The following is an 18,370-nucleotide window of genomic DNA, read 5'->3' as shown; positions in this document are numbered from 1 at the left end:
GACAGCACTGAAACATGACTTTAAGACACACTTAAATCTTGGTGAAACCCCCCGCTGGTCTTAATTTTCAACTTTATTTCAATCCTATGACAAAAATACTTTACATCAATCAACCAGGCTTGGAATCAATCCATCCATCAATAGAATTAATCCAACAAGAACAAAGAAATAATAACTGTGATTGCAGATACAGGGAAAAGGTACTCACCTTTAGGGTGGTGCTGCCTGGGACAGGTGGTGCTGATGGTGGTGGTACTGCTGCCAGATTATTTGACATCGCTTTTGGTGGCAGGGCTCTTGGTGGCGGGGCAATGGTTAACTGTGGAGGATTCCCTTGCATTTGGTACACTCTGCCACTGTCCTGTGGCAAAGGAGCTGAGGGTGAAGAATTGGCAGGTAAAGGTTGGAGCAGTTCATTCATTTGTGGCGGCACATCAGGGAGTGGTCTCGGAAGTTCTATAGGTGATTCATGTTGATCCTCAAAGGCAGCTTGTTGACATACTTCAACTGGTGATGATCGTGCAGAAGAACTTTGTTGGTCATCCCTTTCCTCTTCCCTACCCTCAAAGAATTTATTTGCAATGTCACAGAAATCAGTAATGTCTGAAGCTTCATCCAGCATGTTTTCAATTGCCGGGGCGATACGGGGAGAGCTGGAATTTCTCCGCCTCTGGCTGCTACTCTTGCCCAGCATACTGCTGACTGGTTTGCAAAGGACACTTTCTGGTGCTCCAATACCATCTTCGGAGTCCATTTCATTATTATCATTCACTTCATTAGTACCGTCAGAGATATTAAGCTGATTTAAAGACAAATCACCGTCCTCATCTGACTGTGAGTCATCTATATCTGAGTTTTGAAAGCATGAAGAAGTAACGGCTGCAGGTGATTTTTGTTTGAAAATTTTTCTCCTAGACTGGGACTGTAAACCAGTGGGACCACTCTGATCACTCTCCTGGGGCATGGCAATTTGACTACAAGTACTTGAAGAATTGACCCTGGCTAGCATATTATCAAGAGAAAACTTCTTTTTCTGCTTAACCTTGCTAATAGGGGTGGTTAGAGTGGAAGAGTTTGCAACTTCGGTTGAAATAACACTATCCTTTGGTCCAAAACTTGAAGAATCATGTATAATTTCCTTGTTAGAATCATCATGTAATGAAGAGTCATTAGACTTTTCTGATATGCTATTTCCAACAGTAGAACTAAGGTTTTCCTGTGATGTTTCCATTTCCTCAACACCATCTTCAGTTCTAGAATCAATTGCATGGTCTCCTTCCTCATGAATCACTGGTCTTTGTTCTTCACAAACAATCACATTCTGCATCGAAAGTCCTGAAGGAAGCTTGGATGAGTCACCAACAGGATTTGTATTTGGAATGACTATGGATGAGTGATCTTTGGTTGGGATCTCACTACCAGAAATATTAGTTAAGACATCACTCTTGCTTTGAGCATCCATGGTTACTATTTGCTCAAGAATGTAATTTTCTGTATTTTCATGCTTAGCACGACTTTCAGTATCTGCTTCTTGAGTTTCGAGTGGGGAAGCAGGTGCCATGTTGTCTGAATCATTGACTTGACTGCCTGATAATATAGTGCTCTCCATTTCAACATCTTTATGCATCACATCTGTTAATCTGGTGTTCTTCTCTGATTCTTCCACAATGACCTCAGTGATACTTTCACGCTCTTCAATATCCATAGCTGATGACACATTGGATGAAACGGCATTCACACTTTGTGCGTGGTCATTAGGATCAATGCTTTCACTATGGACAATGTTGGCTTCTCCTTTTGAACAAAGTGGAAGATCTTCCTGGGAAGTTTCTGCAGAATACTCTACAGACAACTCTGCTTCATGAGAAAGATGACCAGGTTCAGATTGAAATTCCTCCTCATGAGGGTTATCAAAGTCATCAATGGGCACGGATTGCTCACACTGCAATTCACTTGTTTGAACAAAGCCTTCCTCAGGAGAGCCATCAATTTCAATGTCCTCAGCATTCATCTCAACAATCTCACCACCAGGGGCATCTCCGCTGCTATTCACAAACGCATCTCCTGCACTGTCTTCACCCTTCTTAAAATTGGATTCAGAAAGGTCACTTTCTGGTGGCGTGAGGTTGCTGGAGAGACAAGTACGAAATGACTCTGTGGCTATCATTGGTAAGACGAGTTCATCAGAGTCAGTGTATGTCCGCTCACAACCCAGGGTTTGCTGGTCCACAGGGGGAGGAGACTCTGGGGATTCCATGATGATGGGCTGGGAGGGTGGTCTACATGGACTGGCAAGAGAATCCATCATGATCTTCAACTCTGGAACTGTCACGTCATTGTTGTAGATACATCTGAAAGATACAAGCAATACAGACACAAATGTTAAAGAAAATATCCCAAGGTAAACTATGGTCAGCATCTTATTTAGGGATTAACAAAGACAGAGAAATTCACCAGATCAGCTAATCTCTAACAAGCACTGAAATATGATGCCACAAACCGTACCAACATTTCCTAGTGCTCAGATATAATGCAACAGTGCTTAGCGGCATTTTTACAAGTTCTTATGTAAAGACAAATCACCCCATTTTGCTAAGGCCCCCCAAAATTGTCTGGTTGTCCTCAACCGCCCAACCCAATTTTGTGTCGCCAAATTTTTTTTTCAGTTTTTATTTAAAAATCCAATATCAGCAAAATTTGTGTTGAATAAATGACAAAATGAAAAATATAGATTTATAAAGCCTATAGGCCTATATGTAGTCCCAATATGTGTTGTAGGCTGTATGTATGTGTGCAATAATATAATACACTATACAGATCAGTGATCAAAACATAAGCAATGAAAGAGGGATATTGTTGCCTAGTTCAAATGTAGACGTTTGTATTTATATTGTTTTTTTGATGAAAAAAGAACTGGAGGACAACCATACAATTTTTTTGACCAATGAATGCATATTACAGTATAGGCTTCAAGTCTCATAAAACATTAGGTTGTGTGGATGAACTCACGAGATCATGACTTCAATATGATATGCCATGACTCATGTAATATCATTTTAACGATTTAATTGTTATACACGAGTCAAGTTGACCGATATCATGAGTACGGCAACACAGCTCTGAACATATCATTCCGTGCAAACTTGTTTTACTTTGCACTAAACTTTTATAACTGGAATGATTTGTAGGTTTTATATCCCCTTGTAAATAACAAAAAAGGGTTGCTTGCTGAAGCATATCTACATTCTTTGCTGTAATCAATATATTTAGACCCCACCCCCAAGAGTGCCGTATCCAAAAAAACAAAGGAGAGATAAATTCACTTTGTTCTGTTTTAATTAATTAAATAACACTGAAATATTAACTACTGAATAATAAGGCAGACAAGGGTTAATAATTAATTAACCATGTACGAGAGATGCAAGGATTATAAACTAATCACATAATCCATCAGGCTAGAAGAGGCAGAATCAATAGTAAAGAGGAGCGAAACCAAGCTAAAAACCTATAAAAGGGAGCTGAATAAAAAGATTTCAAGTCCAGCTGAAATCCTGAAAGGAAAGCAGAGTAAAGAATCCAGGTTTCAAACCTAAGAGAAGAGACAACGCCCGAAACTACGGCTGGAAAGCAAAGAAGAAAATATTTGTGTAACAAAAGAGAATGAATTAAAACTGGGTGCCAAACAAAGAGCTATCATGCAGGAGAGAGCACGGGGAAGCTATGGGAGGAAGAAGACATCGCATAGACACTATGCACAAAACGTTACAATGGGTTAAAAAGGAAGAAGCAATTCAGAAAATCACTTAAAAAGTCGCGCTCAGATAATTTTAAACGAGCCAAACCAACAGTACTGAAGTATAAGGGTTGGCGATGAATCTGGTTCCAAAGAAGCAAGAAAATACAGCCTAAAAATGTATTTTGGAAGTGTACTTCGCTCTGTTGCGAAGCCATAAGTGCATCCTCTCACATGCGGAGCTCGTGCTTGACAAGTTTGGCAGGGCTAGGGAACTGAGATGTCTCGTAACGGCGGTCTTGCGAACAGGGCTGGGCGGCTTCTGAACTGAACTTTTGTCATTCGAAGTATCTTGAGAACTGAAAATTAGGTCTAAAAAAGCGGCACGTCTTTGTACCACCAATATATTGTGAGTGCTTCCCACTCCCCGGGCAGGAGATGGTGTTATAGCGCAAAAATCTGTGTACTATATCCAAGGGCAATTCATGAAACATAAACTAGCAAAAGAAGATGGATACATCACGATTACTGAAGTAAATCAGATATTTATCCTTTTGTTTAAAGGCAGGCCATGACACTATCTGTTTTCAATATGGCCAATAAGTGACAATGGTAATGTATCTAACCCAGCTAGCTTTATTGTGTATTTTACTGATCTGAGAAGATCGAAATCACTTACTTGGGCAATTCCAAATCTGGATCAAAATTTTCTATCAAAACTCATATGGAAGTTCATAAATACTAAGGGAGACACAATTAGCCACAAACATTGTTCTTACACATCTTATAGGAAAATCCCAACCATACAAAAAATTATATGCATGGGACTACATTTTTTTAAATTTGATTTCAATTAACGGAAAAATATTGTTTTATATTTAATTTTCCTTTAGATAATATGAAGGCCATCATATATCATCATATTAAAAGAAAATTTTCAAATATAAGTTGTAGGAAGGGTTATAAAATGTCATATCTGTGGTGCCCGACAAAGTGTAATGCGACTGTTCAACGGAGTTTTTACATCTACAAAAGAAACTCAAAGTTGCTCCCAAATTCAAATGTCTTATTTTGAGACTTCTATATGTAAGTAATGTTTTGCAGGTATTGAAATTGGTAAAAGTGTTTTGATTTGAAAAAAAAACCTATTAAAAGCAATCAGTCACCTTTTTTCCATGATCTTTTTGTGCAATGCGACTGACAGATTTTTTGGACGTCATGGTAGCCACAATGTACATATACAGCATACAACCTTTCTGTATGTAGTCTTTTAAAGCCTCGGTTGTCAAGAAAAATTGACATAATAAACTTGACAGAAACACCCATTCCTTTCAATCTAAAAGCAAGCACCAATTATTAGAAAAGACACATAAAAGTGTACTGCGACTGACCGCGGAATCGCCCATTTCATTGATAATTTTCAAAGAACTTTGCTGTAAAGTACCACCCAAAGGATCAATTTAGGGTATTAGTATTTTTATGCAAAATTTTACCCATTGAATACAGGTTCTTGGTGGTTGCTACATGAAGCTTAACTGGTATTGGCAATTTGTGAATTCTGAAGTCAGTGGAATAACTACATAAGATGCTTTTCAGACTACAGTTTCTGAAGTGAACCCCGGACAATCCTCAACTCCACACTATTGTTTGCTTTCAGACGTCAGCTCTTGGCACTGCAATTGCCCGGGCAGCATCGCAATAAGCCAGGTAAGCCTGCTTTTTTAACAAGGCCAGATATTTTATTTTGATGGAATGAGAGATATGCTATACATTCTCCTTATGTATAATAAGCAATAACTAGAAGTTTTAAAGGAAATGGAAACCATCAACTATTCAAAGATGCAAATAAATATCAAAGTTTGCTGTACATCATGCCTGAGAGTGGCATAGCATACATGAATCATGGAGCTAACAAAGATGGAGATCCATCTTCCAATTCCTCTATTTAATTGTCTGTTATCGCTTCCTTCAGGTGAAGAAACAAGATCTATCATCACTCAGTGAGCCGCCAGGCAAAAGTAAGAGCCCGCTTATATAACGCCATAAGCCCGCTCATAAAATCTGAGGTCCGAGATTCTGTGAAGGTCCCTTCGATGCACTGCCGCAAATGACGCTCTCCCACATGACTTCCTCCCGTGCTCTAGTTGTTTTCAAAATTAAAACACAACTTGCTGTACTTCCAACGTCCATATCTCTTCGTACGGATTCCTGATGTACATGTATGGTTGAACTTCTGAGATGATCCCCTTTGCATACATACCAAATACGTTACAATCTGATTCGATCCAGCCACAGTAGGAACAGAGAAAGTTGGAGATTAGTCAGTTACATTGTATGTATAATCTTGTCTTTTTTGCTTTATTTAAATCTTCCTGTACACTCCAGTCTTGAAATTATGAGGGGAAAAAGCATATTTTGAACTTAATTTCGATGCTAGGAACATTTATTCGATTTTGTATGCATTGATAATGTAACTGCGAATCTCCGGGGCATTTTTATGGCGATTATCACATCATCGAGTATCCTCTGGTGCCCCACCTACTACTATTTGTGTAAGTCGAAGGTGAGGGAGCTCCAAGCTCGCACGCTTTGCTCACTCACACACTACAGGCCTCAGCTTCGGACCGTTTCAGAAAAAAAGAATTGACGCATTTGGAAGAGATCTATCTAGACCGAACACTTATTTCGTAGATTATGATCTGTAAATTTTCTTTCTATTAAAATTACCGATTGAGTCCAAATATCAGCATTTTAAATTGAATTCCATCAACTTTCCCCATCTGATCCCATGCTGTGAGGGGTTAGCGGTGCCGTGCATGGGGTAAACCGTTCGAGAGAGCCAGATCTTCATCTTTGTTAGTACGTGTAGCTCCATGTATGTATGTATGTTGTAGTGACACAGTGAGATGCCAACCAGTAAACCAGAATGGTGATTCTTTCGAGAAATTAATCTTCCATCGTAATTAACTTATAGGAATGAAAGTTAAGTTAAGTTAAGCCTCAATCAAACCCTTGTCTCACACATGTCACACACAGAGCATGTGAGGTAGCGGTTGGAGATATACAAAAAAATGCTACATGCAGCGATATGTTCAACATGTAAGTGATAAATATAGTCATCACAAGTCCTGCAAGTTCTTCTTACGTACAGTGCTCAAATAACCAAGGTCATCTGAACTTCATGACTGAATATAGAGTGTTAGCATATCCTAAATCAGTTGCGAGTCTATTGTGCCTTGCAACTGCGGCACTCACATTCATCCCAAATTTTATCAAAGTCAAAGTAAAAACCCAAAGAAGATGAAGACAGGGTTGCAATTTGCTCATAGCAACGGCAATGCACGTGCATGCAAAAACATACGATGGATCGTGATCAAGGCTTGGTCATATTTGAAATCATAATCACAATAGTGGCTGGAAAAGGTGATTTTTATTCCTAATCCTTGACAGGGTATTAACTGCATTTAAATGAGAATTAATATCTTATGAAAGATTCATGTGGATTAAACAAAAATTGTGGTTGCTAAATAGGGAAATACGTCGCTCTACCAATTCAGCTTACGTGATTGCTAGTCCTACTGAAAGAATTTACAGGATAACTTTTTCATCAATTGGAGTTGCCCTTAAATATTTTTCTTTCATTTTCATATTCAGCAAATTTGATCAAGAAATGTGTGCATAATTGGGCACATTTTTCTATTTACATGTTAATAACTGGAATCTAAGAATATACATGTAATTAATTCCAATTGACCATTGGAAAAAAATATATATGTAAAAAGGAGATGGTTACATTACAAAGGGATAGGGTTACAAAAATGAGATTAATCAACCAAACTTGCATATAATCAAAACCAAAAGCACATTTCGCATTTGATACAAATATCTATGCATTTTCAAACAAGAACAATATGTCCGGATAATTGACATGATCACAGCCACGTTTTTTAACTAATAATCTTTAATATGGGAGGGCATTGTTGTAAAATACAACCTGTACCCGGTTGCATAAAAGTTAATTATTATGGTAACTTTGCCATGCAATGGTACACTCGCATTGAATCCTTGATTTTGATTGGCTGTTGATCAGCTTAACCAATTTTTGTAGACCATTGGATGGGGAAGTTACCACAATATGCAACGGGGCCAAGAATTCCATAGGCCTATATGAATATGCATGCTAACAGTACATTAATCACAATGGCTGATGTGTACCTTTAATTTTACAGATTCTGTACTCGGATTGCAAGCAGTCGAAAAGGCACTACTCGATAAAAATGTTCATTGTACCACGCGAGTTGTCTTCGCATTAATGCATTCCCTCGCAGAAAAGCATGAAAATGACCATGTATATACCTGTGAATTTACCCAGCATGCATGGACAAATAAGCCCTATACACTCATTTTATAAGAAAAAACCCCATAATATCATATCCTATGCGTAAAACAGCTTACATAATAAATGCACAATGAACAATGACTCACTGCCATCTCTTTATAGACAAAACATACATTGTTCATGTGAGGACAGAGAGCCTACTGATCACAGATTCAGTATGGATGGGGAAGGGGGGGCGGGCCTGGGGGTAGGTGGAATAATCCTCGCAAAATCTTTCATGTTGTCCATGTACTGGTACATGATAATACAATCGAGTTCGGGTACGTGCAAATGTGAGGCTTCCTCGCGTAAATTTATGCATGACCTGACTACTCATCGTACTCCAGCGCTGAATTTAATTTGGACAAGTGTGATGAAGTGCGGTAGATTTTCACCAGCACAGAGCCAATGTCTATTGAGGGAGGGGCATGGTACGCAGCGTAACAGCGTCCATCGGGTAATTGCTCTCACTGGGAAATGACTCATGGTCAGGAGTACCAGCGCAAATTCACTGTGTGCTAGTAGGCTTACAGAACGAGTTCTACGGGTAGGAAGCTGAGTGCGACTAAAGATAATTTACAAAAGCGTGCTCTAGTCAATTCTCATTTTAAATGTATTTTTTCATCCATTGGATTAATTAATATCAAGCGATGGTGAACATGATGGACCTGCCAATTCCCATAATTATCAACTATGTGCTAAAGAAAATTGCTCTTTCTTTCATTTCCATTTTCATTTTTGATGTGCCTCTGTTAGCAATATACACTGTAAATATCTAGGATGAAAACAATCCACACGAAATGCTATACAACCTTGGGTATGCGATAAGATATGCAATATAGGCCTACATGCATGAAATTAAATTGTTACCAGTTCCGGTCAGTTTTCACACTCCTTGTACTCCTAGGTTATATTGTAATTGTAAGGATTACCAAACAAGTCTGCGTACAGTATACAAAAACACTGTGATTCAAAGTAAATGAATCTGTCGCCTTTATATACAATTTAAATACAATTTACATGACTGGTACACATACATGTATACGCATAACGATAATGTATAATGGCAATTCTAATCATCGTTTTACCTTATACCGTATGGGAAGAAATTAATCTGTTTATGGATTGTACAAGTACTTGTTGCATTTGAATGACTCAAATTCAAACATCATTGCCAAATAATGAAATAAAATCAGTAAATTATCCCGATTACAGAATCTATAAATAGGTAACGTGAAAATGTCCCTCCCCTTTCTGTTTGCAAGTGGAATAATCCAGGGGTAGCTGAAATACACAGCAGCACATCCGTCTTCACAACAATCTGAACTTTACCTCTCTGCTTGCCTCTCTACCCGACTCTCTCTCTCTCTCTTCATGCCCAGATAGCTAATACCGCAGACGACATACGCTAAGAGCAAGAAAGGGGGAAAAAAGAGGGTCCACGGCAACTGTGCTAACCAATGGGACAACAGCACAGCGTAGTGAGTGACCTTTGCTTCTTTCAGCATTCCTGGCTTGAGCTAGAATTTGGGCGTGTATTCAGGGGAAATAGAGTCACGTGACCCACCCTCTTTAAACAAGAAAATGTTCAAGGGAGACACAAAACTTCTGTAAAGTACAAACAACACTCATTTGGAGCTACTCTCACCCCCTTCTGTCTTCATGTCCGCAAACGATTCTAAACTCAGAATGTTTTCGGCCGTTATATTGGACTAAACTTAAAGCGTAATTTCTTTCACAGCTAACGATGCGCAGTGTACAAATTGCTTGTCAAGAATAGCTTCTCCATTGTTTCCAGGAATACATAAACCTTTAATAGTAATATTCAACAGAATCATTGTAAGATTTGTTATCTTATATCACATGTTATACAGTTCTCCTCTTTTTAGTTTAAGACAATTTGTATCATGGATAAATTTTGTCTACATGTATGTTTATCAAATAGCCTACTGCACTGAATACTTGTTGGAATTTTAAAATCTTAATACCCTCACTCTCTCCCCCCCTCGGCCCCACTAGTCACGTATTGACATTGTTACATATAACTACATGTACATGTATATAAAAGTTAGAACAATAATGCTACTGGTACCCAACTTTATATTACCTGACCAAGATTATGATAATTGGTTGATAATAATAACCCTCAATATAAAAAATGTTGATGCATGTTGTGGAAAAAATAGATTGCACCAGGGATAGACAAGTAATTTGAATCATCACAGATTTTTTATTACATAAATATAATTATAAAAAGAAAAAATTTACAGATGGTCGAAAAAATCCCACCAGCTGAACAACTGAACTTATCAAAAATTTCAGAGCAAGATTCATGTCAGGTAGGTTTGTGATAGACGGATGAAAATTTAAGTACATTCAACTGGAAAGAAATGATGTAACTTGGTATTTTTACTGAATGCTCGGTGATAATGACTCTGTAACATTAACTACAGTGTACATGTATAAATTGTTTTCAATGTGAATATTCAATTTACGGTAATACATGATCAAACGTCCATTAACTTATTTCTTATCATGAATAGAATCAGCTCATGAGATTTGTTATTTTACTGGTAATGTAAAATAAAATAACCATGGGGTTTTTTATGATTTTCGAAAACCAATATGGGGGGGCAGTGGACATGGAGCAGTTCAAAATATAATACAGCAATTAGTATGTTTTCAAACCTGCAAATTCTACTAAATGTAGGGCAAGATGTTACTTCCTAGATCCAACTTCGTTTAAAAAGGCAACTTTCCTCAAATTATCAGTACCGGTATTACACTGCATTTTACTGGTAAATTTTGTACCACAGTATGTTAAATTTCCATAAATTAAATCAATGGATACGTATTTTTATGGTTAGCCTTTTTATAGCATTCACACATAAAAAACAATAAAGGGCACGAACAAGACCATGAACCATCATACACAGCAAATTTGTCTCACTGTTTCTTGTCGCCTGTACTGTATTTGGTCTCAGGAAAATGGTACATACATGTACCCTATCTTAATAGGGATAATTTTCCAGTTCTTGCTGATATGCTGAATTTCTTTTTGAATTGAAGCCTTCAATAATTTGGGTCTTTATCGTGACTTACAGGTGCTGATTTTATGCATATTTTGGCGGGCTAAATTTTCTATATTCAGAACATTCTTTTAGGTTTTTCATATATACGTTCTTAAGTACGTTACTGTAAAACTTAAGTCATTTTTCAAATTCACGTTTTCCTGAATTGCACACAAGGATAATCAATATCGAAACTTTGGTTTATGCTTGAATGGCTTCTTGTCTTTTTGAATAGTGACTAATAGTGAAATGAAGAAAAAAATGTATAAATTATTTTTAACTAAATTGAACATCATACTGAAGGCTTAATGGCTTTGGACAGGGTCTATAATGAGTGGTTTCATGTTAATATCTAACGTTTTTATACGTTTAATGATAAAGAGCCCTTGATAATGGATTCATAACGTATAACAGATTAAAATCACATAAAAATAATCATTATACATACATATACGCTGATAACTATATGTTTTTACTTTTAAGATTTTTTTTTTGCAATTTCACGTTAAATCTCTTTTTCAAAGTTTTCTTTCCTTCTTTTCTCCATTTAACTTAAAAAACATTCAGTTTTTACTCACAACCACACTATGAACACAGAAAAGTACATTCCGTAACTGTGAACAGGGTGATCGTGTTATATGACATCGTTGATGAGAACTGAGAAGACATGTACAATTTTTTTATCCAACGTTAATAAAGAGCACACATGTAAACATTATTACATCATCGTGACCAAATCATGTTGATAATGAAATGAAAATATACAAGATTGCTCAAATTCAAAATATCAGATAGATGCGCGCACGTATACATGTATGTGATGAAATGAAGACATGGCAGTAATGACTATCGATGCATTTGGATTGTATTTAATAACAACTGTAAAGAGGAAAACTCCACACGTCAATCTGGAATTACCGGTAGTCCACTGAAACTGAAAATGTGGTTTAATGTATTTTCATACATAAACCTCACCGTGAAGCCAATGAACGCAGAGCAAGTCAAACAAAGAAATTGAAATTTCACTAAGCAATATCACGTATAGTGTCCGAAACGTATAACTAAAATAACGTGACAAATCTTCAATTTAGAAATATAAAACATGATAATGCTTACCCGACTATTAAAGCGAACTATATAAAGCAAAGGTTTATGACGCAGTGTGAGTCAATTTGTGATATTTTCACACGCAGATGCCGCCCAACACCAACCAACGTTGTGTGCACGACGGTATGAGCCACAGCCAGGGCACTGTTTATCTGCAGTGCGGACGTGTTCATAATGAGCATGCATTCCGGCTGCGTGCCTCGCTGACTGAGCTCAGTGCAGCTGTTAAAAGCCCACATCAGGTTTTTCACATGGCTGAATCAGTACGTAGTGAAAAACACTTCCCCCTGTTCCGTGTAATGGAATGGTCTGCTGATTATGCAGGCGGTATGGCTGACTGCATACATACAATGTACTCGGCACACAACTCCCTATACAGGAAGTATAATAGTGTGTGTATAAAGACAAGCACGTGAAGTGATGAATCTTTTCTAGTCTTCCTGCTGATGTTATGCTAAACAAAGCCGGGGGAAATCTGATCTTTATACTGAACATGCAAATTAAAGGCACATACAAACAAGAAGAGCTAACGAGAAGTTGTAACCCTTCCATATAAACATCGTTTTATAATCACTCTTCATAACTTATCGTCAATGATGAAACTTTTGCATGTTTGCGCACAATATGTCCATAATTTGAAAAATAAACATTTGTATTGTTCTCCCAGTGCACGTGACAGCATTCTTCACTTTAAAGCCTGTCTAATGATCTGGTAAAGGGTCAGTAAATGTCAACTAAACTCAAGTATCATCGAAAACTGCAATATTAAAAGATCAAAGGAGTCATTGAATGCATTTTTTACCCATTTCTGGCCGTTAGGATGTAAATCTAGTATTCTCTCCCTCTCGATAATGCATGTTTATTTGAAATAACCATTATTTTACCAAATCCATAGACTAAAAGCTTTACCATGTTTAGAATTTCAATAGCAAGAATAGGCCTATTGTATCGTGGTGGTGCCCCACCCACAAGTTTTTTAAATGTAAACTTCTAGGGGCTCCAATCCCATGTTTTTATCTAATTTGTATATACCTGTATTTTTATAATTGAAATAAATTTTGAACTGAATTGAAATTTAATTGCCTATATACATGTACCAGAAGATTCACTCTGTGCAAATCCAACAACGAAATAATATTTATGAATACATACAGGGAAACTTAGCTAGTGAACAGTAGATACACTCAAGTTTGTAGTTTAACGTGAAACCCTTTAAAAATACAACAGGTACAGGGGGGGGGATAATTCTACATTGGATAAGTAACACACATGCCCCATCCCACGGAAGGCATCAACGATCAAGGAAAGATTGTTTTCCACCGGGGGGGGGGGGGGGCAAACAAATTATATCTAAATGGTGGTGTGCCTCACGAAACCCTGAAATGGGGGTCTATCAAAGTAACTAAGCTCACGGGTAAAATACGGGGCCTTGGGAACTGAATATATACCGGGTGGTGTGAAAAGCGGTCTGCGGAACAGAATAGTGGTTCTGCAAACAAATTAAATCTAAATGGTGGTGTGCCTCACGAAACCCTGAAATGGGGGTCTATCAAAGTGACTAAGCTCACGGGTAAAATACGGGGCCTTGGGAACTGAATATATACCGGGTGGTGTGAAAAGCGGTCTGCGGAACAGAATCGTGGTTCTGTAGGTATGATGCATGTTAGCCCTGTGCATGTATAATAGGGAGTTGTGAAACCGTGCATGCAGCTTTCGCATGTGGTGCTCTGGCTGGACAATTTTGGCAGGGCTGGGAAACAGAAACGTTTCATAATGGAGATCTTGCGAGTGGGGCGGGGCGGCCTCTGAACAAAACTTTTGTCATTTGAGTATCTAGAGATCTGCAAATAAGGCTTGAAAAAAAGGAGTCATCAAGCGGCACGTCCCCATACTAACAATATACGAGAGTGCCCCCCCCCCCACCCCGGGGGTTTTCCCATTGGCGGCAGAAGCCAAAAAATTTAGGGGGTGTCCACCTGACATTTTGGGATGGACACAGGTAAAGAATTGGACAAGTGCCCCCCAAAAAGGTTATAAACCTAAATTTTAGGAGTGGCTAACCAAAAATTTTTGACAAGCAAAAAAAAAAAAAAGGTCATCAACCTAAATTTTAGGGGGGGTCCAAGTGAATTTAGGGGGGGACGCAGGAAAAAAATTGACAAGTGAAAAAAAAAAAAAGGTTGTCAAAAAAAATTTAGGTGGGGACCGTCCCCCCACCTAAAATTTAGGGGGGACACGTCCCCCCGCTTCCGCCGCCTATGGGTTTTCCCCAGTGCTATCAGCATTTGACCACTTCTGGACCTCAAAGTCTTGGTAACGTGAATGCAATAAATTTTGCTCCATACTGGAAGGTATGGTACCTTCATACCTTGTTTCATTTCTTTGCATGGAAGACTGTATTCTCAGACTAACATCAGGAAGCAAACATATTGCAACGCCAGAGTACGGCTCGTGTTGTCTCGTATCAACCACTTAAAGGGAAGTTTGAATTGATTTTTAGCTCCTTTTTTTTTTCTTTTTTTTTGAGGATCATACCAACATCCCTTTGCATTAATTGGAATACATTTGCCAGTGGAGCGACCTGCAATTACATGTTAGGACAACTGTCAAGCAGTCTGAATAAGCGATATTTTTTAAAGAAGTCTTTGAAATCGAGGTGAATTTTATTCAATTACCGGTAAAACAATCATGCTGAGTTTTAAAAGCAAGGTAAATGTGACTCAAATCTACATGTAGCTGAAAGCCAAGTAATGCTGAATGATTTTGAAAATCACCAACGAAGTATGCTTTATATTTATATTTTTATTGATTCAATTCATGATTAGACTGTTTTGATATAGACATATGCCTAATATTCTAATAATACATACAAAAAATCTTTTCAAAAAAAGATGTCTTACTTTCTTTAACTACTTACTCATCTGTTGCTAAAAATCGTTTGGCACACAATATTTATTCATAAATTCAAACACTTCCATGCGTTCATAGTTTATAACAAAAGGCTGTTAACATTTGGTATTACACCAGAATAGCTAATTTAAAAAGGTTTACAACTAGAAATTTGCTCATTATTCACAAAGTTGTTTAGGGACAATAAATCATTATCGCACATGAACATGTTAGATCCCAAATCATTTGATCGAGTTTTTATTTATTTATTTATCATTGGACAAGCAAGACAAATTTCAAGAGACCAATAATCGACTTGAACTATAAAAGGATTGCCTGCCATAAGCTGCCATTGTCTGGGTTCCAGATCGATAATTGTCTCCTTCTGCCACAAAGCTTTTTAGACTGTGTACAAGGATGGGCACAGAGATATTTTTGTGCCAGGATGAAAGTTATAATGTAATCAACATGAATGAAAAATTGCAAAACACCCCACTAAAAATCAAAACGGAATGCAATTTCAATCATAATTATGTCACAAATATGCATTGTGCATATGATTCCCAAATGATTCCTAAAAGGACGGAGTATGAATCGTATATATTCCGGTATTTTTTTTATTTGCAATTTTACAGGAATGTTCCAACTGTAATAATAACTTGGCTCCAGATGAGTATTACTGCAAAATATGTCATCATATACCCTTGCTATGACAAAGAGGGAGAGAATTCAGAGGGAGATTAGTCAATTTTTGCACTCTTTTCATCATGTTTATCCCATTATGAACATGTGCATTAAACATATTTTGGGATGAAACACAATTTCTTGTGATGTATAATAATAAACCAATATTTGAAACACATGGAAATTGTATAGCTGTAGACCTTTTGACTCATCTTGCACAATGATCGCTAAAAAAGAAAAAGAAGAACAAAAACACTTACGTATTATATATAATGTGAGTTGAAGCTTATTTCACTTGTTTCCATATATAGCTCAGCACAACAGATAACCCATTGACACGTCAGATCTGAAAAATACGAAAAAAATTTCAAACATTATCAAACAGTTAAACCCTGCCTACATTAATTTAAGCATTTTTTTTTTTGGGGGGGGTACCATTATACCTGTAGGTTTCTTTTGTTGTTTAAATACCTGTATGGAACAAGAGGTCCACTCCTGGCTCATTCTCAAATAATGTTGTTACTACTGCATTTATGCAAATCTTTACACACTCATACATGAATGCTGTTGGCTTTTCATGAAAGAGCGCTCATGCATTTTAATTTTTTTTAAATAGTTCATGCTTTTTACTTGAGAATAAAGCTTCATTCATTGGTCAACTAAATAATTAATTTATAATATAAGCCTGTCATCAATGTGAACATGAATTGAAAACTCAGCTGAGCCTGAATAAAAAAATAATTTGCTCCATTTTTCACATTATCAATCCTCCATGATGAATTGCCAAGAATACAAAGTTATTGGCAGATTAATATGCTTTTTACAATGGCAAAAATGTCCTTAGCCCTGTATGATAGGTGGGGTTAAATTGCCATTGTACGGGGTTAAGCTTAGCCCACTTTCTTTTTACACAACATTTTTGCGCAAAGTGGGCAAACCCCACCTATATGTACATGCACATAGTACAGGATTATTTGGCCCTGCAAAACAGCAAGATTTATCCGAGCAAATGCGGTATTCCGGGGTTAAGATCCCTAGTGTAGAAATAAAAGCAGCCAAGTTAAGGACAGAGCTCGATATATGCCAAGGGGCAACAGGGCCAATAGGGTTGTCTAATCAGAGATGCTCCCCTAATGAATGGCTACCACTAGTCAGGGATTACTAAATTATGTTTGAGATAAGCCCCCCCCAGGAGGGGGGGGGGGGCAGTCAAATATATATTGCTATACACATGCATGACAAAATTATTTCCAAACACCCCCTACATGTAAACAAATTTTTCTCTCTGTGCAAAATAACCCCTTGAACAAGTTTTTCACGGGCTTCGTTTACACGTTTTCGCCCCTAAACAAGTTGTCACCAGAATGAAGCCTGTCCCGGGGTCGTTGCTTACAATCAGGAAGAACCTGAACACTTTTCAGAAATGAAGAGGAAAAAGCCTGGGGGCAAAACATACATTTGGCTAGTCTTAAATAAAAAGTTTTGGGAAAAAAAACATACCCTAAATATTTTTGACCCTGTGATTGACCATTGACCAGTTTTTCAAAACCACCCTATTTTGTTAAAACCCTTAACAAGTGCATGCGCGGCCTGCATCCAAAACTGAAAAAACACCCCTTAATAAACATGGTTTTTTTTGGTCACGCATGTGTACAGCAATATATTTGACTGCCCTGCCCCCCCCCCCCCCAGGCATTTCCTTAGCAGCGGTTAGGCAGAATATTTGGCGTGTGTGAAAAGGAAAAAAGATAGTACAGGGTTAAGAAAATCCATTGTAAAAAGTATTATAGTAAACCAGCAAGAAATTGGTATATTTTAGACTTCAGGCTTACTTCAGACACAACCAAAATTTCTTGAAAGGTTTAGCCAAAAGGCTCTTGGATATAAAGAAACATTGATTTTTAGTCTAATAAATGAATACTTAAAACGTTTATAAAAAAGTTGTATTACATAGTTCATATACAGCAATGAAACTAGGGTCAGAGCATTGTTTCACTATAAAGGATGGAAACAAATCCCTTTTTCCTGAGAATCCATGAATTTTTTCCTTTCCGTCGTGTACTCTAGCAACTGAATAAATGTTTTTAACGTTTTATTACCATAACAAGTAATGTAACGTTACGTTGAATGAAAAATTTCAAATGTTTGGTATCAAGCAAACATAAAGCTGAATGGTGACAATTTTAATGTTTCATTATCAAGGAACTTAATGCTCCTTTCAAGTGTTTGGTATCATGTCCAAATTGGTGTTTGATATCAAGTTGATCGCATGTTTTAGTATTTGGAGGCTATTATTTTGTATCTCATCAGGTCGTGTGTATCAGACAAATGAAGTATGCAATATTTTAAAAGTTTAAATAGTTTAATAGGGCGATTCCATGCTAGGAAAATCGCAACATTTTCCAACCTACTGTCCAAGCAAAGGAGGAACTTCAATTTGTTTTTTGAATAATGATAAAGTACTTGTAGTATTATTGAACAAAATTTTTTTTTTATTGCTCAAGCAAT

General features: G+C 37.3%; 1 protein-coding gene across 3 annotated transcripts in view; it reads right to left on the bottom strand.

Annotated features, from left to right (window-relative positions):
- Positions 1 to 18,370, bottom strand: part of LOC121407883 — a 52,328-nt gene that overhangs the window by 11,641 nt on the left and 22,317 nt on the right. For all 3 annotated transcript variants that reach the window (XM_041599119.1, XM_041599118.1, XM_041599120.1), the window contains exons 2-3: positions 16,123 to 16,208; positions 209 to 2,351 (exon numbers count right to left, since the gene is read on the bottom strand). In XM_041599119.1, the coding sequence (XP_041455053.1) occupies positions 209 to 2,308 (2,100 nt within the window). In that variant the 5' untranslated portion in view covers positions 2,309 to 2,351; positions 16,123 to 16,208. The remainder of the gene's footprint in view (positions 1 to 208; positions 2,352 to 16,122; positions 16,209 to 18,370) is intronic.

This window comes from Lytechinus variegatus, chromosome 2 (assembly GCF_018143015.1).
Source record: "Lytechinus variegatus isolate NC3 chromosome 2, Lvar_3.0, whole genome shotgun sequence".
NCBI lineage: Eukaryota > Metazoa > Echinodermata > Echinoidea > Temnopleuroida > Toxopneustidae > Lytechinus > Lytechinus variegatus.
Note: the sequence above shows the minus strand (reverse complement) of the source record. Positions and strands in the feature narration are given on the sequence as shown.